The sequence below is a fragment of the Dromaius novaehollandiae genome, chromosome 11 (genome assembly GCF_036370855.1).
Source record: "Dromaius novaehollandiae isolate bDroNov1 chromosome 11, bDroNov1.hap1, whole genome shotgun sequence".
Lineage (NCBI taxonomy): Eukaryota > Metazoa > Chordata > Aves > Casuariiformes > Dromaiidae > Dromaius > Dromaius novaehollandiae.
In genome coordinates this window covers 26,928,868-26,954,617 of record NC_088108.1, presented here as the reverse complement: position 1 = coordinate 26,954,617, position 25,750 = coordinate 26,928,868, and the positions used below count along the sequence as shown (strand labels likewise).

The 25,750-nt window shown below is 48.5% G+C and overlaps 1 protein-coding gene across 1 annotated transcript in view; it reads left to right on the top strand.

The window, feature by feature from the left end:
- The window catches only part of AR (androgen receptor), a 66,313-nt gene that overhangs the window by 17,801 nt on the left and 22,762 nt on the right, over positions 1-25,750 (top strand). Inside the window, exons 2-3 of the mRNA XM_064518488.1 lie at positions 8,426-8,577; positions 18,334-18,450. Of these exons, the coding sequence (XP_064374558.1) occupies positions 8,426-8,577; positions 18,334-18,450 (269 nt within the window). The remainder of the gene's footprint in view (positions 1-8,425; positions 8,578-18,333; positions 18,451-25,750) is intronic.

Below are 25,750 nucleotides of genomic sequence, written 5' to 3'. Positions count from 1 at the left end.
TGTGCTCTGCCCGGCAGGTCCCCGCCGTCGCGGAGGGCACGTCCCTGCCCTGCACTCGCCGCAGGACGGTCTTTGCCGCGCCGTCTGCCGTCCCCCACGAGAGCGGGGCCTCTCCCTATTCCTGCGCTGGTGCTCGCAGCTGACCCGTTGCAGCAGGTCCCCGGTCCCCGTGGGGAACCGGCCAGCCGGGCTGCATTTCGAAGCAGCAGGCTGGGCGAGCTTGGACACGCTCTCCCCGTCTCAGCGTGAGCCTCGGGTGCTGAGGCCACCCCGTTTTCACCGTAGCGCTGGAGACCTTGGCCGTGCTGCTTCGGGCTCCGTGAGCAGACGTGACTCGCGGTGTCGCTCTGCAAAGATTGCGTGAGCGCGAGCGAAGGCTGCTGGTCTGCTCCAGGAACCGAGCGCTGGCGTTAGGATCCACGTGCCATGGAAACACGAAGCGCTATTAGGCACCTGATGGGCTGGAGGAGAGACTGGCTCCGGTCTTTTGTCGCGTGCCAACAACGAACGCCTCCCTCGGCACGAGCCCTGCGGGGCTTGCAGGGAGGAGACCAGAGGTTTCTGCTGACAACCCCCTTCTCCGGTGGGGAGGGTCGTGCCCGCGTCCCGTGCCGTCTGCCGCCCGCAGCGGGCTGCTGGGGCCGGGGCGATCTGGGCCGGCTCCGGCACCGCGAGGCCGTGCTGCCCCGGAGGTTTGCATGCTTCAGATTGGAGCGATGCGAAAAGCCCACCGGGGAGTTCGCATCATCTGGCCAAAGAGTTTAATCGCCTGCCCTAATTGCTGGGGAGTGAAGGCTAAATGTCTTGCTGCCTAAAAAAGCAGAACATTAGTGCCTTGTAATACAAGCCCGCTGCACTGTGCAAGCTAAAATAAGTCGGGAGGCTTTCTAGGTCTTCAGTCCAGTGCTCCCTCTGTCTTGACGGCAGTGTCTCGTTAAGCGTGAATTATGTGGCTTAAGACTATGTTGTTATTTGTGATGCTCTTTGTATTCACATTTTGTTGCCAGAGGGATCAGATCTGAGAATGGAAGATTACGGCGTGGGTTAAATTAACTTGGAAAATATTACACAAGAGAGTCTGTTTCCTTGGGAAATAAGCAGGGTGCTCTGAGCACCAGGGACACCAAGGTCTCGTCCTTGGAGGCTCCAGGTGACTCTCGTCACCGGGACGATGTGGTGCACAGCTCCGAGGACCTCGGGGCTGCTCGTCAGGGCTGGAGCTTGCTCGCAGTCCTCTTCTTTCGTTTCGCTTTGTTTTTGTCCCCTTCATGCTTCGTAATCAGGCCAGTTCCAGTCTTAAGTAATTGTGCTGTGTGTTTGTGACCGACTCGTTCAGTGGATACCTTTTCTGCCTGGTGAAATCCAGTGTTTCATACTCCTCCTCCAAGCTGATTTATTTAACCTGCTCCCTGGGTCGAGGTCAGACTTTGACACACGAGTTTCGTCCTCGGTACCGCATCCAAAGCGCAGGTGGCTGCCTGCTGCGGAGGCCGCCTGCGTGGTGCAAGGCTGCAGCGTGACTTTGCCCAGGCTTCGCATTTCGGATACAACCTACCTGCCTTGCTCCCTTTTTAGCCTCGTTTTCCACATTTGCCTCCTCCTGTGATGCCTGGGAAGCCAGAGCCAACAATCATAGTTAAAATCGGGAGCCTCCCCCATTATTTGGGTTGATGAGATGACCTCTGCCCTGCAAGCAGGCATGGAGATGGCTCCGGGGTCCAGGAAGCCTGCTGGGACTCCCCGTGCGCCGGCGCGGGCAGGGACGCAGGGACGCGGCGGGCGCTCCGGGTGCAGCTCCGAGCTGAGCCCTTCTGACCCGGCAGACAGCTGGAAGCAGAGCTGCGGGCTCGCCGGGGCCTCGTTCCCATGCCGGCAGGGTTTCACGTGCAGCTGGGACCCCTGCGGGATGGGTAATAAACAGTCAAAGCATGTAAACAGAACCTTTGGGATAAAAAAGAAAATTTAATTTAGGACATTTGTAAACAGGTTTGTGCAGCCATGCTGCGTGAAGTTGCTGGTCCTACCTGAGCTGGGAGGGAGCCTCCGTTTAATCGCCTGCGTGCCGCTGTCTCGGCCGGGAAGCCCGTGCTGCTATTGCTAGGAGCCCTCGTTAGGAGACTTCATTCTGGGCCGTGCGGGATCTGCCTGCCCTCCCGTTGCCAGGGTTGTTTGGAAAACCCGTTGTCATCTGCTGATGTTTATTTGAATCCAGATGGAGATCAAGTTCCCGTGTGTGTTTACCGTGGACACGTCCCTGTTGTTCACACTGTGCACCGTCCCCTGCCAGCTCAGAGATGCTATCTTGCCTCTCCGCCTCCAGTAGTTACACGCGAAAACAAGGCATGGTCAGTTTAGAAACATACTCAAGGCTATTGAGAAAAAGTGAAATAAATTCAGTGTACAAGGCTGCATGTTTATAGATTAAACTGCTCAAAGCAATTTAACAGATGGGACGCTTTAAAGTTTCCATGCAGGCCATGTTATCTGAGATTCAATTCAACTCCTGTTGAAGTCAATGGCCATAAAACCGCTATGTGTGAAAGGACATAAGGCTCATGCTTGGAATACACAATTGTGTTCTTAGCTAAATGTGGTTCTTGCACTTAGATATGAGTCACGGATCTTTGTTCAGGCATGAGCCATGCAATTCCACTGACATGAAGCCAGTTATTTTTAATATTTTGTTAGCAAATGTCATGTACAGAAGATAACGTTTTAAAAGTAATGTTTACTGCTGATAACATCACAGTTATTTCAGATATGACAGTACTTGAGATGACTGGAACAGGGTTCTGTGTGATCTAAGCCTGTGTGCAAGTGCATTTTCAGTTCGTGGGTTGGCATCTGAGCGTTTTTGCCAGACGATGAGATTTGCAGCTGTGGCACGGTAAAGGAGCAGAAGCACCGGCCAGACTCCCCGGGGAGCGAGGAGGCGGGTGGGCAGAAGAGGGCTGTGCTCCAGGGATGCCGGCGGCTCGGCGGGGTGAGTGGCGGCCGCCGCGGGTGCGGAGGCAAATCCCGAGTTGGAGACTTTCTGAAGGCCAGTCCAGCTGGTTCCCGGTGTTCAGGCGTTGTTCCCGCTGCGCTGCAGCAGGCGTGTTTCTGCAGGATGCACTTAAATCTTGGAGCTGATTCCAAGCCCGCTGGTGCAAGCGTTAATGCTGTGCGGTTCGGTTAACGAGCTGGTGCAATGGTGGGGGATCTTAGCAGTCAAAGCACAGCTGTGTGAAGAACAATGCTGTAGCTTTTCATTTCAGTCTGCTGGGTTATTCTGTGCTACAATTACTGTGATAGTTGCAGCATAAGATTCTGTAAAAATTTAAGAGTGAAGTGGGTGGTAATTGTGTTTGTTCCGTTATATCAGACTGATGGAAAACAGGGAGTGTAACCAGTATGCGTAGCCTTGTATTAGCCTGGCGAGTTGCTTAACTAATTAATCTTGCTGGAGCAGGTAGGGACAGACTGCAGGAGCCATGCATATAAAGAAGCAAACATACTTTTTCGTGGTCTGTCTTAAGAGTCAGAAGCTCTGGGCACCAGACGGGAAGGGTGTTGTGTTGCACATCCTTGTGCCTTGGCTCCCTTTGGATAGGATGTACTTTTTATTGCTGAGGTGGAAGCTTTCTTTGCGAGTCATGAGAAGTGGTTGACTTTTCCCTTATCCATGATTGCCCTTGGTTTTCTGGGTATGTTGTGAAATCCAGGCTGTTTGGTGAAATTAACTATTGACAAACAAATGCTTGAATCGCAGAAGTGTAGTTCCTACTCTGCAGAAAGATTTGCGTGTGTCACGGGCTAAAACGGGCTGTATTAATTCCTCAAAGAACACTTCTGACATGACAGTAAAATTCTTCCTGTGACAGTAAGAAGGATACTGAGGTTGTTTTTATTCCCCTCCGAAAGTTGCTGTGCTCCTCCGTGAGCAGCTCTGACCTTGGCCTTCAAGTGGTGAACCAGGGCTGGAATCTCTGCCCGACGTCACTGCTGCACAAGTTGTGTCTGCTTGCGCGGCGCTATCTCTGTTCTTTGGGTTTCCAAGTTAGTGTGACACTTGCCATATATCGTGCAGACCGCGTTCGTGCGGCCTGGAGCCCCGCAAGGCTGCCAGCCCTCCTCCGTGCCGGATCCCGGTGCTTCTGTAGCTCCATGGGTGGGTGCAGTCGGCAGGTGCTGACCGAGTGAAGCATCCGCTTCAGCAGAGGAAACGTTTTGAGCAGCGCATCAGGAACTTTCTGCTTAGCAGTCCTTGCTGCTGCTTGTCCGCAGCTGCGGGAGTTGCAGATACTGCTGGTCGTTCAGGACCCTGGCAGAGGTGGGACACGGAGGACCGTGCCCGTGGATCGCGTGTTCCACTCGTCCCTGCAGCCTCCGCGAGCCGCCTTTGGGCTCATTAGCGGTGTCGTTTCCTGTGTGTTTGGAGAGCTCCGTTAAAGTGTTCTCTTGGAAGCTGGCAGGAAGGCAGATCATTAAAAGCAGCTTTGTCCTGGCTCAGTCTGTCACCTCCGCTTTCTGTTATCTTTATTTTACAAGGCCTGTCATTAAAAAAAAAAAAAAAAGAGGAAAAAAAAAGTCAAATTGGTATCTCCTTGAAATCAGGGCCAATTGGGCAAATCTGTCAACGCCCTGCCCGGTGACCGCCAGCAGTGAAGGTGCCGGAATGGGTCAGAGATGGTGCGGTCTCCTGGTGCAGCTCCTGGTTCGGGAGGTCTGTTGTCTGTCGGGGATGGCGGCAGAGCAGCTGCTGTAACGTGAACCCTCAGGCGTGGTGGGACACCCGACGCTGCGTGCTTCCCTTGGGCGAACTCCCCGCGGGCAGCAGCGTTACGCCAGGGATGGACCTGTCCCGCGGCCAGTGCTAACCTTTCCCGCACGCCAGTTCCCCGATCCCGTCTGTAAGTGGGCAGCTAGGAACGCAACCGGCCCAGCGCTTCACCGCGCCGGTGTGTGCAGCAGCCCCGGTGCCCGCTGGGGCTCAGCCACACGGCCCCCACGGGTGCACCTCTGCCGAGGCCCGCGACGCGCGTGCAGGGGAGGGGTGTGTGCGCTTGCACAGCTTTTCTCGTGGAGAAATCGCTGCTTAGAAGATGTAGTTTCAGCCTGGTGCCACCCGAGCCTTAACTGCTGACCTGCTCTGCAGCTTTAAATAATTAAGCCACAAAAATACACCATGATCTTTTGGGGTTCCTGCTAATACCGTCAAAACAGCCGCTGTTGAGAGAGTCACTCTAGCTTTTTTGCTGTCTGAAATATCTTGTACAAAGAATAGGGAAGGCATATTATAGAAAAAGAAAAATTTGTCTTTTTCAAATTTCTAATAGCATATGAAGGAGAAAAAAGCTAACTTCATTAGGGGAGAGATACAGTATGGCTGGAATCTTAAAAATTACTGGATAATTAAAAGATTTTTAACAAAACTTTTTATTTCATGCTGCCCGTTGTTTTTTAGTAGTGTTTACAGTAGCATCTCAAATTGAGTATCAAGGCCCTGTTGTGCAAGATTCTTGTACAGACATAGTCAGAAGGAAACAAGTTGTGCCTAGGGACCTTATTATGTGCAGGACAGTGGGATTATTCTGGGAGGACAAAGTGGACTGCTGGGATGAGGAAGGGTGGGAGGACGAGATAGGGAGATGTTTGTTGCATCAGGACATGCATAAACTATGGCAGATATGTTGCTGCAGACGGTATTTCCTCCATTTAATCAGCAATTCAAAAAAAGCCTTGGAAATGGAGACTGCCAGGGAAAGATAGTTCAGCAGCCTCTACAGATGAGTCACTGATTCTGATTGCTACTGTTAAGAAGATGAAAAGTCACTCAGAAATATTTCTGGCCTTCAAAACAGAGGATAAAATTGTTGCTCCAGTTATTAACCTGCAATTTAGGCAGAATCTGCATAGCTCTGAGATGAGGAATATAAGATAGCAGCACTCTTGGAGGATGCAACTGGCAGCAAGATCAGAAGATGAAGATGAGCCTCATTTTTGATCTCACCAATAATTGAACCATTTCGTACTTCACTTTCACGGTTAGAGTTTTAGAAAACACATGTTTACTTCAGCAAACATGGACCTTATCCCTACATCAGGGGCGAACTGCAGTGGTGCTCTGTTAATTGAATTAGGTTTTTGGGTTGAAGCTAAGCATCCCAATTAGTTGTTCATGTGATGGCAGCGAGTCTCTTAAGTCCCGTCTGCGGGATCAGGTGCTTTTCAGCGCATGTTATAGGTTACTACGGAGATGCACACTCCAGTGGAAGGACCGGCGATGAGGACAGGCAAGCAGCACGCGTGCCTTTCCGTAATTAAACGGTGCTGGCGGCGGCGGGGCGGAGCGGGCGGCGGGGCGGGGGGCTCCGCGTCCGGCCGCTCTCCGGAGGCGACGAGTCTCCAGGACAGTCGCAGAAGGGGCGCGGGCTGCCCCCCCTCCAGGGCCCTTTTCTGTTTCCAAGGATTTTTGTTCTCCCTGTTGTGTATTCATAACAGGGGTCCAAAGGGGCTTTTCCAAGTAGGAGGATTTTTCCCAGGTAAAGAAGTCCTGGCGCTGTCACGTTCACTCGTAATGCAGTTTGGTTTCTGTGAGCTCGTTCCTTACAGTTGTGTACTCAAACATTCAAACAATACCAGAAACCAAAAGCAGGTATAATTTAAAGCAAAAAATTGTGGTGACTTATTGATTACTAGAAGTTAATTGCCTAGTCCAGAGTTTTTACAGAAATCCAGTTTTAGCTAATAATTTAAAATACTATTATTTTCCAAACTGCCTGGTCATGCGTTGGCTTGCAGTTCTGATAAGCACTTCTGCTGCCGCCATGTCTTCCAAAAAAGCACCTTCTCAGGGTATCTGACCAAACAAATACATTGCAATGCCCAGTGTGTTTCAGATGGGGCCTGGTACCAGCCGTGAGAAAAGAGGTCTGGGCAATGTGACAATCAGGGAAATGTGACAAATGCATGGTCGGGTGAGAGAGCAAGTTTTCAGAGTGTCTCCCTCCGTCCTGCTCTTAATGTAATCGATGGTTACTTCACTTAAGCCCTGGGACAGAGGGCACTGCGGAGCAGCTCTGCTCTGCAGAAAGGTGCCGTGCCGCCTCCTGGCAGGTGAAATCCCTCCCAGATTCCTGGGACATTTGCTGCTTCTCTCCTGCGCGTTTGCTGCTCCATGGGAGTCGCGGGCTTTGCTGGCCAGGGACGGGTAGGAGGTGCGGGATGGCTCCGACTCTGCGCTCTCCGGTGCCGTTTCCGTCCTGGCATTTTGCTCGGCACCTCTGGGCTGTGCAGGGGCCAGAGGAGGCACTTGGTGCCTCCCCAGCACGGCTTGCGCAAGACGGTGTCGGGACTGGAAGTCGGGGGCTGCAGCAGCAGGCAGAGGAGACCCAGGTCTTCGCGGGAGCTGGTGCTCTGCATCAGTTAGGAGCTGTTTTCCACCCCAGTCCTTGCTTCCAGCTGCCCAAAGCAAAAATCACAAAATGTGGCTTTTGGACTACTGAGCTGATGAATGGAAAATATGAAGCTAAATAATCCGCAGTGACCCACTTCCAGCAGCTAATTCTAATTATTATACGATAGCTCCTGCACGTGTTATTTTTGGGTTGGGAGTTTGTTCCTGCCACTCACTGGTGGGTTGGCCCGTGCCCTGCTCTGGACGCCGGGCCGGTCTGCGGCAGGGTCCCCAGCCACGTTGCTCCGAACGTGCTGCGTGGGGCTGGCGGGAAGCAGAGGCACAGCGCTTTTGGTCACGGGATGGGTGTAAACAGGAGGATGAACATATTCACAGCAAATGCGCTGTGTTTTCAGCAGAGGTTCCTGGCTTTATTTAGTAGTCATGTGGATGGACAGAGTCCTAGAAGAGAGTTCAGTCTAGCCATTGCGGGGTGTTCAAAGAAGAAGAGAAGCAAAAAGAAGAGAATACCTTAAGGGAGTTTGATGGCTTGGTAGAAAATCATTTGTTTAAATTAAGAATCAAAATAATAAATTCATCTGTAGTGAAGTGACAACAGTGACTTTAATGGATTTGGAGCAAATAGCTTAATGAGCACGGAAAGTCCTTTTTTGATGTGAGCAGCCGCACTACTGAAGCCAAAGTTACATTAGCAGCGCCACAGCCAGTCCCAGCGGTCTCCGTTTTACGGGCGGTGCAGTCCCGCGGCCGTCGAAGGCACCGTGCCTGTACGTTCTCCCGGTCGCACCCTGTATCTGGGGCAGTGCCGAGAGGGGGATCCCCGCGTGGACTTCCCGCGGCTCAGAGCCAGGCTTGGCTCAGTCGTTTCCTGCCTGCTTTCTGATCGATGCTTGGTTTGTCACGTCTCTCGAATCTGGGGTTTTGCCACGAATGTTCTCCCAAGCACCATCCACTGTGCTCACCACTAGCTCATCTTAACCTTACTTGCTAATCCCTTCCCTGTTCTCTTTCCGTTTTGCTCTGCAGGTTGGATACTGGCTGTGAACATGTCTTGCCGATCGACTATTACTTTCCACCTCAGAAGACTTGCCTGATCTGTGGTGATGAAGCCTCTGGGTGCCACTATGGAGCCCTCACTTGTGGCAGCTGCAAAGTCTTCTTCAAACGGGCAGCTGAAGGTAATGCATGTACAGAGAGGAGGGCAAAATCCCTCTCACCCCTAAGTGCTGGGTTTCTCCACCAAAGTAGCCTAAGAGCCAAGTAATACTGACGCGAGTTCTTCATTAGCAGTGAATTATTTAACATATAAGCACTGGAGGCATTTGCAGAATCATGATATGTTTTCCTCCTGTTGAAGTTAAGCAGCCTTGCTTGCTTTGGGGAACCTGCCAAGCCAAGGAGACCAAGGTCAGAGGGGTAGAGACAGTGTGGTGGATCTCTAAGGTCTCTTAAAATGTTAAAGGAGAAACTTTGTTGATAAACTGATTTCTTTGACATGTGTTTGTCGTTCACATTATAGATTGCCCTCAAAAAGTAGCCAAAGCAGTATGCCATAACACAGTTCTTTTCAATATTTGATTATCTAAGTGACCTATTTAGGCTCCGGAGTAGTCAGTTCCTCCTTTTCCCCTTGACTCTCAAGGGTTCTCTGAATTCCCGTCAGCCCTCCTGTGATCTTAGACCACAAGTCCTAATTTACTGGAGGCTATTCCTCTCTTGCCTCCCCTTCAGAGGATCGTTTCTCTCAATACCTGCAAAACAGCAGCACTTCTTGTACAGCAGAATCATCTGTCTGCCAGGGTTTGTGCTCTGCCCTTTGTGTCCCAGGTCAACCTTTGTGAAAGCAACTTCTCCTCCATGTCCAGCTCTGTAGTGCCGGGCTCTCCAGAGGTAAGTGAGAGTCCAGACACTCCATCACAACAGACACAATCTTTATGCTATCTTTCCTCGGTAATTAGAACATAGAAGGAACTAGTCCAGCTCTTTTCTTAAGCTGGTGGGTCAGTAATTTCAGGTTTTATAACTACACTTAAGAATAATGATTCTTTGGCAGCAGAGTGAGACTGTTTGCTCTGAAAGCTTAACTGTCCAATGATATAATATGCCCATAAATCACACTTCTGGCTTGTTTTCTGGAGTGTTCAACCAATACAAATCATAATTCTTCCTCAATGTAAAAGTAATTTTTTCAGAGCACCAGCACACCAGACACCGGTCTTACAGGCTAGGATGTCCCTGGAAGAGGGAGGCAGTGCGGTTACCAAGCTGGTGACCAGCACTAGGAATCAGCACTCGGTGGCCTCTGTGCTTGACTTACCTCCCCGTGAACGTTCACTTCCCCGTGTCTCCCTTTACCCGTCCGTAAAATGGAGGTCATAATTACGAGCAGAAGCAGCGAGGTGGAGCCTGCGCCGTGCTGCCACGTTGCCTCGGCTCGTAGGAGCAAGGAAACAGCATTCTGCTTGCAAGGGCGGCGGGGGGGGGGTTAAAATCAGTCTGGGTGGGTGGATGTCTGATGGACTAGTTAATTCATTGCCGCAGACTGGTGGGTTCTCACCTGCCTTGGGCAGAACGCTGCTTCTAGACTGATTCCAGAACTATCGAGGACATTTTCAGAGCTTCGTGCTCCTTCGTGCAGCATGCGTGCCAGGAGCGACTCGTCTGAGCCTGCCAGCACTAGCTCAGAGAAGAATCAGGGCTGTGTCACAGAGGACTTTTACACCAAAAACATCCACTTGCCATACTAATAATATTAAAAGATAGTAGGTTTGGCATGTTTTTCCGCAGTAAATCATTTACAGGTATGTCTCTTTGCTATGTACCAGCTCTGTGTGAGGCCGGATGGGTTGCTGCAGCCAGAGTAAATAACACCGGTCTGTTTAAGTCAGCAAGTTATGGTTGATTTATAGTAAGCGGAGCCTTGGCTCTCCTTGTCAGATAAGTTGTTGATGAAATATGTCACGTCAGCTGGTGGATGCCGGGGCACCACTCCTCCGTTCAGATCAGGGTCAGGTCTGTCCCGCGTAGCGCAGAGTCGTGCGGAGAAGGGCCATGGGTCGCTCGGTCGGAGAGATGGGCAGACGGAGAGGTTGCAGCCTGGGCTGCTCGTGCTGCTCTTAGTCATATGTCGTGTCCTCATTCCCTGTCTCGATTGTGATAGATCGTGCATTTAAACAGTATTCACTCCTCTTCTTATCTTTGAGCCTCAAGGTAGAGCAGAGAGTCAGAGGTTTTTGGTCGTGCGGGATCTGATAGCGGTTGTCGGGGCGCACGCCTGCTCGCAGCAGCCCTCTTCTCCCGGGATGACACGGTGGCCTGGAGCCTCTGCTGTGGAGCTTGGCACAGGTCGGGAGGAGGAAACTGGCTCCTGCTGGGAAATTTTCTGGTCAGATTGGTCTGGCTTTTCTGTTTAGAAGATGAAACTGTAAATGACATCCTCCTTTTGAGGTTTCAGGTATCGGTTCATTTTGTTTCACAGGATACGCTTTGTTTGACAAACCCCTGGAGCACATATAGTTAAAAGCCTATTTGCTGGCTTTTGGTTAAAAAGCTTCTTGGCTGAGGGACTGGCTGCAGAAACGTGCTGTCCTCTGGTTCGGTGCCTCGCCGGCCGGCGTTGTGCCAGGGAGCCGAGCTGCCCTGCTCTCGGCACCGCTGTCCGCAGCGCCTTCGGGAAGGGGTTTGTACTGCGTTTACGCCCGACGGGTATTTCTGCTTGGAAGAAAGATCGCTATTCTGGGATTTTTTTTTAATTTAAGGATGGTAACTGACATGTGCCCCCTTTACAAATGGGAAGGGCAGTAGGTCTCGTCTGACGGAGCACGGGAAGCCTGGGGAAGGTGGTCCTGCTCAGCCCGAAGAGGACGTTGACCGGGCGACAAGTGCTCGTGGTTTGCAGGCAGCAGAACGAACCGCGGCTGCAAACGCGGAGAGGAAAGGAGGGAGGAGAGCAATGAAGTGCAAGTGAAAGCAAGTGATCTGGCAAGGGGAGGTTGCTGGTGGCCTGAAAAGCTGGGAGGCTTCCTCATCCAGCTCTTTTAGATAATAGGACTTAATTCTGGGGGCCGCACCTCTGTACTAAACTTCCAGCAGCTTTGTTTCTATTTATCTGTCTTCTCTGCTTTCTTGGCTGTGTTCTTCTTGCAATTTGCGGGTTCAGAAATGATTTATGTGGGTATTACAAAGAAATTAATAGGAAGCAGTTTCTTTGGAATTGAGCTAGTCATGGGGTGCAAGCAAAGGCAGGACTCTTCATGGTTTTGTGCCTCTGAGCCTTTGGCAATAAAATGCAGTGTAAATGTATTTTATGTATTCAATAATTGGAGCGAGGGAGCATCGGGTTACATCTTATGTTACCCTGAGGTGCATGGGTATAGCTTTTTGGGGGGAGGAGACAGTAAATCAGGCTCATCTGTAGAAAGTGAACACAGGATAATGGTAGGTGATGATTTCTGTCTTACTCTTGGTGATTTTCCAGCTAGACCTTTCCTTCCTCAAGTTGAGGAACAATCTTGAAAGCGGTTATTTCAGTGTGTTCTTAGGTTTTAAAGTCCATAAAATGTATCTCTGAAAACCTTAGGGCACCTTTTGACCTGCAGTAGTAAAATGTTTCCAAAAGCTTCACAGAGAAGAACAGAAACCTTCCTTCTGCCTTTGTTTCCTTCCTGTTACTAGTGTAAACCAGCATCTTCCAAAGGGCAGGAGAAGCAGTGTGCTCTGAACTGAAGAGCTGAACAAACAGATCACCTCATAGGGAATGGAGAATAGCTAGACCTATGGTTTTTCTGTTTTTCATATTTTTGGCTGATATAATACTGTGTTTATCTGGCAGTAATTCAGGAAAGTTCGTTCTTTTTTTTTTTTTTTTTCCGCAAGTTCAAGTCCAACCACTAACCACTTCTTCCAACAAGATGCTGGAACAGTTAATAGGAAAGCCATGAATATTTACTTGTCCTCAGTCTGTCAGGTGTCTGGGTTTGTGAATGTCCCGAGACATACATAAGACCAGGTTAAGTATGGGCAAGCTCTAAGACCCACCATGCAGATTCTTCAGCTCTGATGTGGACTCGGAAGATGGACAGCCTGATTTTTGTAGTCCTACATATGCAATCTAACATGCTATGGATTAGCCTTTCTCCGGAGCAGTGTATTAGGGCCAACTCAACAGTTTCTTGCCAGTTCTCAAAATGACAACAAGTTTAAATGAACTGTTTTCAGAGACCATCATCATGTTTTAAAATTCTTCCTTCTCTTTCTCGTGGCTGATCTGACAGTGTACAAAAGAGCGTGCAGGATGCTTTCTCGGTAATGCGGCACCGTGATGTTCCTGCTTCGGTGGATGGCTTCTCAGTCCGCTTTGGGCTCTCTTGGCCTTAAAGGTCCATGTGAAGAGCAGAAGGTGGAATAACTAGAGCTGCCAAACCTCAGGCACTCCTAGCACAGCCCGTTGCTTGTCACCTGCTCTGTCTGCCAGGTGAAGCTGCTTTTCTGCCCTCTGCCTTCCTTGGACAAGCTCCCTTCCGCCCAGCGCAGTGGTGCTTCCCTTGGGGTGACCCAGTACATCAACACCCGCTTCTCCGTGTGACCTGAGGGATTTCCTGGGCAACCTGCTCTCGGTGACCCTGCCTGAGCGGGGTGGTTGGGCCAGATGATCTCCAGAGGTCCCTGCCAACCCCAACCATTCTGTGATTCGGTGACGACGTCTCTCTGCGCTGTTCTGGTAACTGGCAGCTACTCGCTGCTTCAGTTGTCGCTCAAGCAAATTATCTCGTCTGCTTTTCAGTCTGTGAATAGTCAGGCATGGCATTGGTTGGAGTTTGAAGTGGACATTTTAACTTTGAGCAGTTTAGAGAGCTAAAACATTGTGGTATTATCTCATCGCCAGAGGGTCAAACAGTTAAAACATTTTTGCTCACTGGATTTAAGCTTCTTTAAAATGTAGCTTCTTAAATTTGCACCATCCTGTAGGTACTTGCTTTTACAGCTTGTGGATTACCCCTGGCTTGCTCCAGCCTTCTTATTGCTGGATTGTCTGCCTATACCGAGCTGTTAGTATGCCAGCTATTAGCGTGCATATTGTATATACATGCTGTTAGTGTGACAGCATCGGTAGCTGCTTCTGTACTTGTCCTGCTCTGGCCAGCTAATGTTTACGCTTGCGGATCATCATTTTTGGTTCCCTGGACGGGTTCCTTTTTGCTCTCCCGACAGCCAGCCTCCCATGTTGAGCCTGCAGGGCACAGGCTGCTAAAATCCCTGCTCCAAAAATGTCACTGACTGACATTGCCCTGTGTCAAAATGGTGCTAGAAATGTTTCTTTTATTTTCCTCAGTCTTTCAGTAATTATGGGTGACTGTTAACAAAACCGCTTTGCAAAGATAGTTTATTAATAGTAGCTTATTGCTGGATCCTGACAGCTAAATAGCTTTGTCCTCTTTGATTATTTCTAATGGGAGCATGCGCTAGGAACTTTAAAGCAGTCCTGGTATCAAACTGGTAGACTCAGCTGTTGCCATATCCCAGTTCATGATAGCAACTGGTACCAGAATTTTTAAAGGAAAGTGCTAGAAAACCTGCAGTTGCATGAGATTCTGGGCTGGGGGATTTGCTCTCAGAAAGCTCGGTCTTATTCCCTAGCAGTTAGATTTTGGTTTATGCCCTGAAATACAAGGATATAATCTCTCATCAAGAAGGTATTTAGTGGCTTTTCACATCCACAGTTGTAAATCTTACTCCAGATGTTGGCGTAGGTTACTTTGCTTGCTGGAAGAGAATGCTGCACTAGGCACGACACTTCGTGTGGCAACAGGCTTTTAGTTAAATAACTTCTCTAGACTAAGCAACCCGTCGTCCTCTGTAAATATTTTTAGTTAGGAGTGGAGAACTGCTTTTCTTCCTCTTCCTCTGCTCCTGATGTTAATTGCCGTCTCAGTGATGAGCTTAGAAGAACTCAGCGATGGCAGAAGCGTCTTTCTGCCTGATGCAAAGTCGAGAAGGAGGGAGCCAGAGCAATTGGAAAGGGCATTGCCAGCGAAGGAGGGCAGCAGTGCACCAGCACGTCTCGGTGCGCAGCGAAGTGGGGGACTAAAGCAGCCCACGAGAGCCTCGGTTGCACAGGCTGGTGTCTCCTGGGATGCTCCTTGGGGCTGGACGTAACAGAGGAGTACTGAGTGCTCTACAGCTTGATTTCTCACCTAACTTATGCCAGACAGTGTCTGGGGCAGCAGATGAGGAGAGGGGTCTTCTCTAGGCGTGCGTCTGAGAAGGGTGTCACCTGGGTGCCCGTATCTGATCCTGACCGGTTACCAGCATCCCCGTCTGGGGGACTGCAGCAGCGGGGGAGGCAAGCGGTGGGGTTTGGGGTGGTCTGATGCTTTTGAGTGATTCCGTCTCCGGAGCCTGGCGGGATGGGTCGCTCTGTGCTGCTTCGTTGGGGGCAGGTGGAGATCAGCCTGGAGCAGGGTACCTGGGAGCACCGGCCTCCAGCACTTCTGCTGCTCCTCGAGATTTCTATCACCCTGTTGCAGCAAACAAAAGACCAGTAAAAGTTTAAATAGCGAACATTGATGTTTTTGTGAATAGGAGGTAATTTAGCTTAAGTATTGCTTATTGTTGCTGGTTATCTTTTGTGTGGTTTCAGAATGAGTGTAAGCCTTTTCTTGGTATATGCATCAATTACTGTAGTTTGCTAAATTCCAGGAAACAGAATTAGATTAGTAGGTAAGGGCTGTTTAGACTAACTGATTTTTTTATTCTGAAACCTGATCAAAAATAACTTATCTTGTTTCTTCTGTGTGGGAAGAGAAGGAGACACTGTAAAATGTCTTTAGGGCTACTTTCAGTAAGGAAGTGGTTTTGGAGAAAGGACGTCGCAGAGACCGTGTGACTGGTTGATTCTGCAAAGAGCCGGACTGCTGGCTGCAACAGGAGAATGTGTTTGAAGCGTAGACCTGTACCCAGGGGTTTGCAAAGCTGCAGTCTCTGGTTAGGACTAGTATGTTAAACACCTCTGTTCTTTGTCAGATGGAAAAGAAGAAAAAAATCATTCCTGTGTTAAACCCAGTAAAACAAAAAATAGCACATTTTTCTTTAAATAAAGAGCAGCTGATTTCAGATTTGTCAGCTTGTTCTTACGTGAAGGGAGTAAATGATCCTGGAGTGTAAGAACCGCTCTGCATGCGAGAAGGGCCCTGGGCTGGATGGAGCCGCTCTGTGTCCAGGCCGCGCTCGGTCGCTCGCTGGGCTTCCACGTGCAGCGGCACCGTCCCCAGCGCGGGGAGGGGACACCGCGCCGCTGGGTGCTTCGTCCAGGGACGCGTTTCGGGAGCCCCGTCCGCAGCCGGGGTTACGGTGGGGGAACGCCAGGGTTTCCCGGCAATCGGACGGGAAATCTCCGTTTCCCTGGGGTTCGGCGCCGGGTGAGCAGACGGCTTGCTCTCGCGCTGAGCAGAAGGAGAGGCACGGATAACTTTTGTATTACCTTTTCCCCCCTTTGGGTTAATAGCTAACAGCTAAAAATACACAGTGCCAAACGATGTATGAGCAGTTAACAGAAAACTTTTCTGTCTGAAAGAGTTTATTTTGCGAACGAGGAAGTGAGCCCTGGCCGTTTCAGCAGAACCGCCGTACCGTGACCGTGGGGCACGTTGTGGACCGGCACTTAAAAGCTCGCGTTCATCGGATCCCCTGGGCAAGGAAGTAAAACAAAACAGACTTTTTAAGAAATCCGCAGGGAGAAGCGGGCCTCGCTGCCCGTCCCCGGCGCAGGAGCAGCGGCAGGTGCCCGGTGCCGGCTGGAGCTGGCGTTGCTCATCCGCCTCGACGCCCTGCCGGGAGGGGGAAGGTGCTCTGCGCCGCGGGGCTTTGTGCGGTCTCTGCTCCCAGGGATTTCTGAGTGTCCTTGTCGCCGCTAATGAGCGGGGAGGGAGTGAGAAGAGGCGCAGACGAGCGCGGTGTGAAGAGGACCCGGCGAGGCGTCGCGTGGCGGGCAGCGTGCCCCGGCCCCGCTGTGCTCCCGGCGCTGGCGGCCGCGGCCTCGGGGGTGGTGTCGTAATCAGCCCTTAACGGGGATAATTCTGGGAAGTTCTGCGATTTTCCAGGTGGAGAGCAGCAGTGTCGGTGCAAAGGCAGAGACACGTCGTGTTGGCCGTCGGCAGGGAGGAGAGGGGCGGTGGGGCTGTCTGTGGCCTCCGCAGTCGCCGGGAGCACAGAAAACATAGCTTTTTGCTGGAGCTTGGAGGGCAGTGGTGAAGCAAGACATGGTGCCGATATGATATATAATTCCTGCGCTGCTGAAAGATTTGCCACTTTTCTGACACTAATGTCTTAAGGTACTGCGGATGTGTGTGCAGGAGGTGGGGGCTTGTTAAATCGCTGCACCAGAGGTTAATCTCCTGTGAAAATGCCTACATTACGTTGTTAGATTAAACCTTGTCCTCTGATGGGCTCGGAAGGATATTCCTTGAGGGACGCAGAAGGCAGGCGCCTGCAGGGTGACAGACGCAGGTTGAACTGGATGCGGGCTGCTTTCCCGTTCAGTCTGCTTCGGCAGCGTCGGAGATGTGTGCAGCGCTGGTACTTGGTGGGGCTGGTTCTGGTCTGGGGCGGTAAGAAGAACATCAGATAAATCCCGATCCAGTAAACGTGTTTAGACTTGACAAGAAAACAAATTTTGAGTCAAGAAGGAAAGTTCATTCTTGGCATGTCTAGAGAATGAGGCGGTAAAGAAAATAAGATGAAATCTGGGTAAATATTACCTCTGACAGCTGCTCTCCTGCTCTGTAAACAAGTGCAAAGGCGAGTCTTTGAGAGCAATTATGCCTGACGCCAGGTACCGTCCTCCGACTCCTCTCCGCGCCCCGGGCTCCCTGCCGCGCAGGGTCTCGCTTGCGGGGAGGGACCGGCTGCAGTTTTCTCCCTGCTGGCCGTGGGTGCCGTCGGGGACAGGCCTGTCCGTGCCACCAGGCGCGAGCCCCCCGCGGCAGAGCCGTCGGGACCGCAACTCCTGGGGCGGTGGCACCGGTGCGGTGGTGCTTCCTGGGATGCCTTGGTCTAGCAGCCTGCCTCCTCTTTCAGACGTGCGTGTGAGGAGGTACAGGGACATGTTTGTCGACAGGGAGAACAGCAGAGAGAAGTGGTGCTGTACGTTAGCCAAGCGTTAGTGAATATTCCTCTGTTTTGGTGAATATTCCTCTATTTTGGTGAATATTCCTCTATTTTGGTGAATATTCCTCTACTTCAGATAGGCAGCTGTCATGCACAGCATACGTATCTGGCAATGAACTGCTTCTGTAGCAGCAGATGAAGAACTGTGTCGTTTTTCCGAAAGATACTGACTCCTGACATAAATTTTCTGCTGGGAATGAGCTGGGGAGTCGGCTTTTTGTTTTATTGTGTTCTTCACCAGAAGGCAGGTCCACCTTTCTAGAAACTTGCGGGAAATGTCGGTGCTTCAGGCTGGAAAGGCAGCTGACCTTTAACGCGGAGGAGCGATGCAGTTCCTCATCCTGACGTGCGGGCAGCGAACAGCACCGGCCCGGCGTGGCTCCCGCGGGTCTTGGTCCCCAGCCAGAGGAAGAGGAGGAGGAGGAGGGCTTGTGAGAGTAAGGCTTTCTGTTTACTGGCCTCCAGTGCCTGGAAGCTGCTTTCACAGCTCTCACCATCTGGTTCCCAGCTGAGGAAAAGCCACGTCTGAACTATATGTCTTGACTCTCAGCCTCCCCGCTGAGGGTTGCAGAGCTGTGAAAGCTGAAGGGTGTTTTTTGGAAAGGCACCACAAAGCTAACACAGAAATGTGAACTGCAACAGTGCCATTGGCTTTGGTAAGAGCTCGGGGGATGCTGAGCGATACTGAGAAAACATGAGCCCGTTTCTGCTCATGAGCCTGCTCTGGTTTGTATCCACCATCCATGTGCCATTTCTTCTGATTTCTCTAGGTAAACAGAAGTATCTCTGTGCCAGCCGGAATGACTGCACCATCGACAAATTCAGAAGGAAAAACTGCCCTTCCTGTCGCCTGCGAAAGTGCTACGAAGCAGGAATGACTCTCGGAGGTAGGGCACGAACAGCATCTTCTGCTTCCTCGCGACGTTCTTGGGGCAGCCAGGGCTAATCGTGCAGATAATTAATGTACTTGGCCTATTAGTAGTACATGTCTGAGTAAATGAGGCTGATGGAGCGTAGGGAGCTTCAGGAAAGCTTTGCAGGTTTCAGCTGCCAAAACTGTGAATTTCATTAAACTTTTGTTTGCGTTTTGGGAAAAAATTCCCTTCCTTAATGTAAAACCTTGTTAATCAGGAAAAAGATATCAACAGCCAGGTAAGCTGGATTCGCACTCACACCAAAATCACTTTGAACAGCTCACTCCCGTTTTCAGATAGTTTTTCACTGGCAGAATTAGGCAAAGGGGTATTTTTCTTCATAAAAAAATGGCCCCCATATTTTTCTTCTCTATATGGATGTTGCTGCTGTACCAGTGGTAAAACTCCTTGCTATAATATGGCTCTTTTTCAGAAATAAAAAGCTAGAAAATGTGTACCTATACCAAAAGCTGAAAGAATGTCCACTGCCAAAATCTGAGGTTTTCTGTTGAAAATATAAAAGCTACAATCCAGATTATGCAAAACTATTCTCATCTTCCTACAAGCAGGTGTATTTTACTGACTGAAACCTCTGAATTTCCATATAAAAGCTTCAACATTCCCTGCACCCGCCTTTCTTTCTCTCTACCTCAAAACTGTACAAAATTTTAAAATAAGTTATTTTCACTTTGGTTGACTCATCTGCAAGTTTAGTTTATTTGATGTGGGAGTGAGGAGCAAAATACACTGAAAAACCAGGTTATGGACCTGGACTGTGATGGAAAGGCCTCTGGCAGCAACGTGCTAACTACATTATATGGAAAACGAAAGCGACTGGTAGCATCAGGCACAGCACAGAGGGAGGTGCAGGAGTCTTTGCTAGTTAGATACGCAAGGATTTTAATTGAAATGCTTGTACCATTGCTGAGATGCGTAATACCTTACAGAGCTATTAGGTGCTGTGAGGACGTCTTGAGGAGCTTGCTGCTGAAAAGGTTCTGCTTTACTGCTCATTGAGGAGCAATGATTTTAATTTTATTTTTCCCCCAAACAATTCTTATTGCTCAGATCCCAACAAGTTACTCATGCTTAGCAGAGCAGGAACCGGCCTGCTCCCACCTTCTGCCTTTGCAGCAGCAGGTAATAAAGCTGAAAGAAGGATGGTGACACGGCTCTGAGGAGGAGGGGGACGTGCAGAGATGTGCAGCTTCTCTCGTTTCCTCCTGATCAGAAGTAGAAAAAACAAATCCACAAAAAGCCCGAAGCGTAAGCGCACCTAGGCACCTCGACTCGGCTAGTTAGTGAATGAGGTAACGAACAGGGTCTGGCTAGCTACTCACTTACCCTGCATACCACGCTGGGGAGAGGTCGGTAGAACATCCTAAAAACAGACCTTTTCCTGTATTAGTGATCTGCATTAAACAGCGGAGCATCAGTGGCATGGGCATGGTGGGGACAGGTAGGCCTGAAGCTGGAGTGGTCTGTTCTGCCCCGCGTGGTGCAAGGATGCTGCAGGAAGGAAGCGCGCCTCGAAGAACTCGTTCAGCAGCTAGATGCATGAACGCGAGAAGCATTGTTCTCCTTTTAATTTGTCATTCCAAGCACAGTTCTGCTTTGAAAGGTACTGTAAAACTGGGGTGGAGTTTGTTCTGTTCTGGCTCTTTGGGCAGGGTCTCCCCGGCCTGCGAGTCCCGCGGGGACCTTCCTGGCCGCGCGTGGCCTGCAGGGGAGATTCCCGGGGGCCCGGGGGCTGCTCCCTCGGCTCACCCCAGCTCTCCTTCCCACAGACCGAGCTGCAGCGTTCGCGAGATGAAAGCTACAGCAAACCGCTGAGCACTTACTTTCAGCAAAGTCAGAATCAGCAAAGCTGGCAAATGTGACCAAACACAGACAAGGAAGCAGATGGATGAAGTTAAAATACCATGTTTAGACAATTTTCAGATCAGAGGAGATTCTTGTCAACCCCTGATGACTTGTATTATTGTACCGTCAGTCCGTCGTTGCTGCTATACGTGGCCTTGCTGCCCTAAAAACTTCTGGCCTCCTTCCCCAGATCTCCATCCCATCACATGTGAGCTTTGTGGCAACTGACAGAGTGAAATTGCTGTAGTATTTTGTAAATGAGGTGCAGTGCTTGTGCAGAGGCACATTGGGATTTCTAAGCACTAGGAAAGTGTCTAATGATGTGACGAAGCAGCCAGTTTGCTTGCAAATGTTATCAAATGAGTATCTCTCCATCTCATTTCTCCAGTATCTGGTTCTCTGCTCCTGCCATCTAGTCCTGTGTCATCCAGCCCAACTGGGAATGAGCGAGAGGAAAGGAGGCTGTTTTCTTGGAGACATCCTGGCTGTTGGGGTCTTCCTGACTGAATGCATTCGTTCTTACTGGAGTTCATGATGAAACTTTTTTTTTTTTAATAGCACCTGATGATGTTCTGTAGCCCTGGGTCTCCTAGTCATCGTCCTTAGGAAAGTAAGGCGAGTCCTTCAGGAATGCCTCAACACTTCCTTTGTCAGCCTCACAGGGTCACTATAGGAACGCTGAAATGGCATTGCTTATGTGATTCCTGGACTTCTTTGAGCCAGGAACGACAGAGATGAGGAATCAAACCTAGCTCTCTGGTCCTCAACCGACAGAAGGGCTCTTTGTAATGCTATCCAAAACAAGCATGCCCTTATTTTTCATGGTGAAGTTTCTTTAAATAAAAGCAGACATCCATCAATGCAACCCTTCTGTAGGACACGCTGACAAAATTAATGCTAATACGTATTCCACCCCCTCTCCCTTTTTTTTTCTTAAGCTCTTTGGGTCACCCTGACCTGTTCTGCCTGGTCTGTTTTGCATTTGTTTTTAATGTTGGTTTAAAAGTAATTGTTAAAAACATGTATGCTATGAGTTTGTCCACAGCTATTTCTCCCACAGCAGAAAGGCACAGCATCTGAAAATGCTTCCAGGCTCCAGACAGTTGGTCTTAACTGCTTGTTAATTACTAGTCACTTGGAGGTATAATAGAGCTGACTGTGACCAGAAAACCTGCAGCTCTGAGTATTTTTAATGGTAGGAGGAGGTGACATAGTGAATGCCTTATTTAGGACTCTGCGTTGGCACAGAATGGCAATATTTCGAAGCACTTCAGTATTGATTGAGATCACCCTGACCTGAAAGCTGAAATCCATTAAACAGAATCTTCTCTCCTGATCAACACTATAAAGGCAAAGAGAGGAAAAACATTTTAAAAAGTGATAATGCTGGTTTCCTTTGCTCAGTTCTGCTAGTGCTTTTTCCTCCCTGCCCTGCAGTACCTCTTCATGCTACAAATTTAGATGCCTGCACGGTTCCACTGATTCGTTTCAGTCCAGATGTGCATAAACCTTGCCCGTTATGCACACACGCATGCAGCCATCGTTATCTTGTTCCAGTCTGGACCATACACATCGTTCAGTCAGTGCACACCAGTACTGAACTGCACAGCTCCGAATTTAAGGCAGCTCCTCTTCGTTTGCTGCCAGTGCATTTTATTCTTGGCATGCAGGGGCCCGTACGCTATTCCAGTTCTGCAAACTAAACGTACGTCTGCCAACAGCCTGAATTCCCAACTGTCTGTGTTGTTGGACTTGGCTCCTCAGCCAATAGCTTCATCTGTGTACCTTCTGCCTAATTGCAGCACTCTGTGCAGTTCGTGTCCGGATTCTCCTGTGAGCAAAACCTCCCAAACGTGCAAGATTCAGTTCGTTTTGTTGATTGTCAGGCTAGAAGACTTTTGCAATAACTGTTTAGCTCCCTGAAAGCCCAAGACGTGAGTCATATCTGTATATATTCCTAACTCAAGTCCAGTTATTGTGGTTAAGATAGAGCTCATGTCTTACAAAAACATTTGATATTGATGTAAAAGTTTCCAATAATGGAGAATCTAGCACATTTTTTGCCAAGCTGTTGCAGTGGTTAATTGCTTCCACTGCTGCAATAGTTGTATCCTATTTTGCATCTTGTCTGTCCTTGATTTCCACCAGCTGGATCACGATTACAGCTTTGCTTCCTAGATTTAAAGAGCTGCCCTTAATGAAATTCTGTTTCCCCAGTGAGTATTCATTGGCTGTGACTAAATAACCCCTTAGCCTTCTCCTTCGTAGCCACCTAGATTAAGTTCTTTACTTCCTTGCTCCAAAGTGTATTTTCTAGTCTTTATTATTATGGCTTCTCCAGTTTGCCAGCATCTCCCTTGGAGCATGAGCATCCAGTCACAGCTTTCCACTATCAGCAGCATCAGGGCTTAAAAGCAGAGCTAAGACACTCTTCAGCTCAGTATTTTCCTCCTTTACGTGACGGGATCCTGTTAGTCCTACAGCCTCTGAATCGTACTGCCAGCTCAGGCTTTTGTGTTTACCCATCAGCTTTTTTTGAGAATTCAGGCTTCCTAGGATGGAGTTCATCGTTCCTTGAATATGGCTCACGTTCGTAGTTGCTGGACGTGTCTGTTTACAGTGAAATGCAATTCATCCGAGTAGACTGAGCTTCGCAGCAGACCCTGATCAGTCCGTTCAGTGAGCAGCCCTTTTCATTCATTCCTGTATTCCCATCTTAGCATTGTCCTACAGACTTCATTAGCAGAAATATTTAATTTCCTTTTTGAGTGAATATGGATGTTCATTAGCAGAGGGCTGAGAACAGCCCTCCTAAGAACCAAACCTGTTTGATAATGTTTCAACATTTATAGCTACATTTTGAGATGTATCAGCCAGGCGATACAAAATCATTTCAGCAGTATCATGTTCATTTTGTATCATTCTGCTTTTTTGATTCATGCAAACCAAATTGAGTAAGATGTCTTAAACAGTTCTACTATACCAGCACTGTTGTTTTTATCAATTAAAATAATTTGAAGAGCAGAATATAAGTCAAGTCCTGTTTCAGCTCTTCTGTCATTTTGCCTGAAGCTGAAATCAGACTGACATGCCTACAGTTGACAAGGGTTCTTTGTGATTTCTAATACAAAAGTAGTTTTATTCCAGTTCCCCAGAACTTCTCAGAGTTCTCAGACTTGTTAAAAATCACTATTAGTAGCCCAGAGCATTCCTTGACCAATTCTTCAGAAACTCCTGCCTGCAAGTCATCCAGGTTAAGCTGCTTAAAATGTGTGTAACTTCTACAGTTGCTCTATAATGTATTCCCTAGTGGCTTTTGCAGTGCTGAGTATTTTCTCATGATATCATAGTATATTTCATCATCTGAGCTTTTTCCAAATACAAAAAGTACCTTCTAAACCAAAAATAAAGTAGAATTTCAGATGTGTTGCATGTGTGACTTGTCAGTACTGTGCATTTCACACTATTATGAGGCTTTCTGAATTATTTTTTCCTCTAGTAACAGCAAAAGCAGCTTCATTTTTTTGTTGCTTTCAGTTGCACCCTCTGGGGTTCATTTCACCTTAGTTCAGACATCTGCAGTCTAGACCTCTGCCTAGCTAAGCTTGTCTTAGAATGAAAGTGTGATGGATGTCTCTCTTAAGAGGAGATTCATTGCAAGTATCTGTTTCTGTCCACTGTTATCAAGGGAGTCTCGCTAATGAGCATTGCAGATCTGTCAAATTAGAAGAGATGAATCCCAAGCTGGGTGTCTGTAATGGTGTCAGAGTATTTCAGAAATATGTAGAAAGAATCAGTTCCTCCTTATATTGACATGGTAAGTCTTGATTCCAGGTATCTTTGTTCCCAATCAAATGCTGAGCAGTAGCTGCCATCAAAAAGGCTGTTGCAGGGGTGAAGCAGTATTAAGACAAAAGTACTTGCCTTTGCTATGGGAGAATTGTGTCTTTGAAGCTGTGTTTGTTAGAAGATTGAGATATCTATCTGGATCCCAATAGTTTTAAATTTAAAATAAATGTGAAGTAAGACTCCAGTAAGGCCAGGTGGGCCATTTCAGCAGTTGAATTTCAGGATAGCTTAAATACAACACTTTTACAATCTGGAGAAATCCTCCTAAAAGCTATAGATTTTTATACTGAATATAATCTAATCTTCACCTCTGAAGCTTTCCTCCAACTAATAACATCAGTATTTCAATGATCTGTGGAACAACTGCTCCTGTAAAACACAAACATAAAGTTCCTCTGAAAAGAATAGTTAGTGTCTCGCTTCACTGCTTTCTGACACCTGGTGCTTTGGTTTATGGCTGTACTCTCATGCAAGCCAATTTTTTCTTGCTTGATGGAATCTCTTTTAGCAGTAGATAATTCAATTAAAAACATTATAACATTTAAACCAAGCTATATATGTGTTTTATACAGCGTAGGTATGACTTCATTTGTACATAGGACTTTATTAGCACTGATTATTCATCCTTGGAAGTTACAGTTTGGTTTTTATTTCTTGTTTTAAGCCTAGGAGCTCTTATTTCCTACCAGCACGCCTGTCATTAGAAGTCCAGTGCCAGGTACAACTATAAGGCATGGCTTTCACCTCTTACAGAGTTAGCCCTGATGCCTCTTTCCTTGATTAACAGTAGGTTTTTGGAAGTGAGGAATCTGCATATCACGCTTGTGTCTTTTCATGTTGCTTGTCCAAAACAAAGAAGAAATGCAGCTTCCAGGGCACAGCTGTGCCATGCCTTTCCCAGGAGATCTTGCTGTCCGACGGGAATCTCAAGGTTACGAAGGAGAGCGCCATGGTTTGCCAAAGCCCGGTGATGGATGTGCTATCTGAGATTTTTGGAGGAGTGAGAGAGGAGAGGCTCTTGTTTTCTCTTTGGCCTGTGACCCAGGCAAATAACTGCTGAAGTATGTCTCACTGCATATGGCCTTGTTTTCCTGTTGCTCTTTTATTTTTATTACCGTTTTCTCCTCCTTTTTTTATAGAGCAGCCTGCCTTAATTACACTTACAGTAGATCATCCAAAGTACATTACTTAAAGAGCAGTGTTTCGAATTGATTTACAAAGCTGCACTTTAGCTTGACATTTTTATGTTTCACTGCTTATTTTTCTAATTACGGCTGAAAGGAAATTTCAGATAAGTATCATGTAATGTAGGAGCCAAAACCCCAAGGACAATGGGTTTGGTGTTCTATTCTTTGCTTGAATTAAGCGATCAGCTTTTTTCTCTAATTAATTAGGGGGGTTTGGAGCCTATTCAGGATGAAAGCAGTTACTATCTACTGCAGCCTGCCAACCTGTGTTGTGCTGAATACTGTCGTGTAGGTATCAAATGAGGTAAACACTAACTCTCAAAGAACTTTGTGCGTCTGAAGCCCCTGGTATGTTTTGTTAGCCAGCTGGCGTT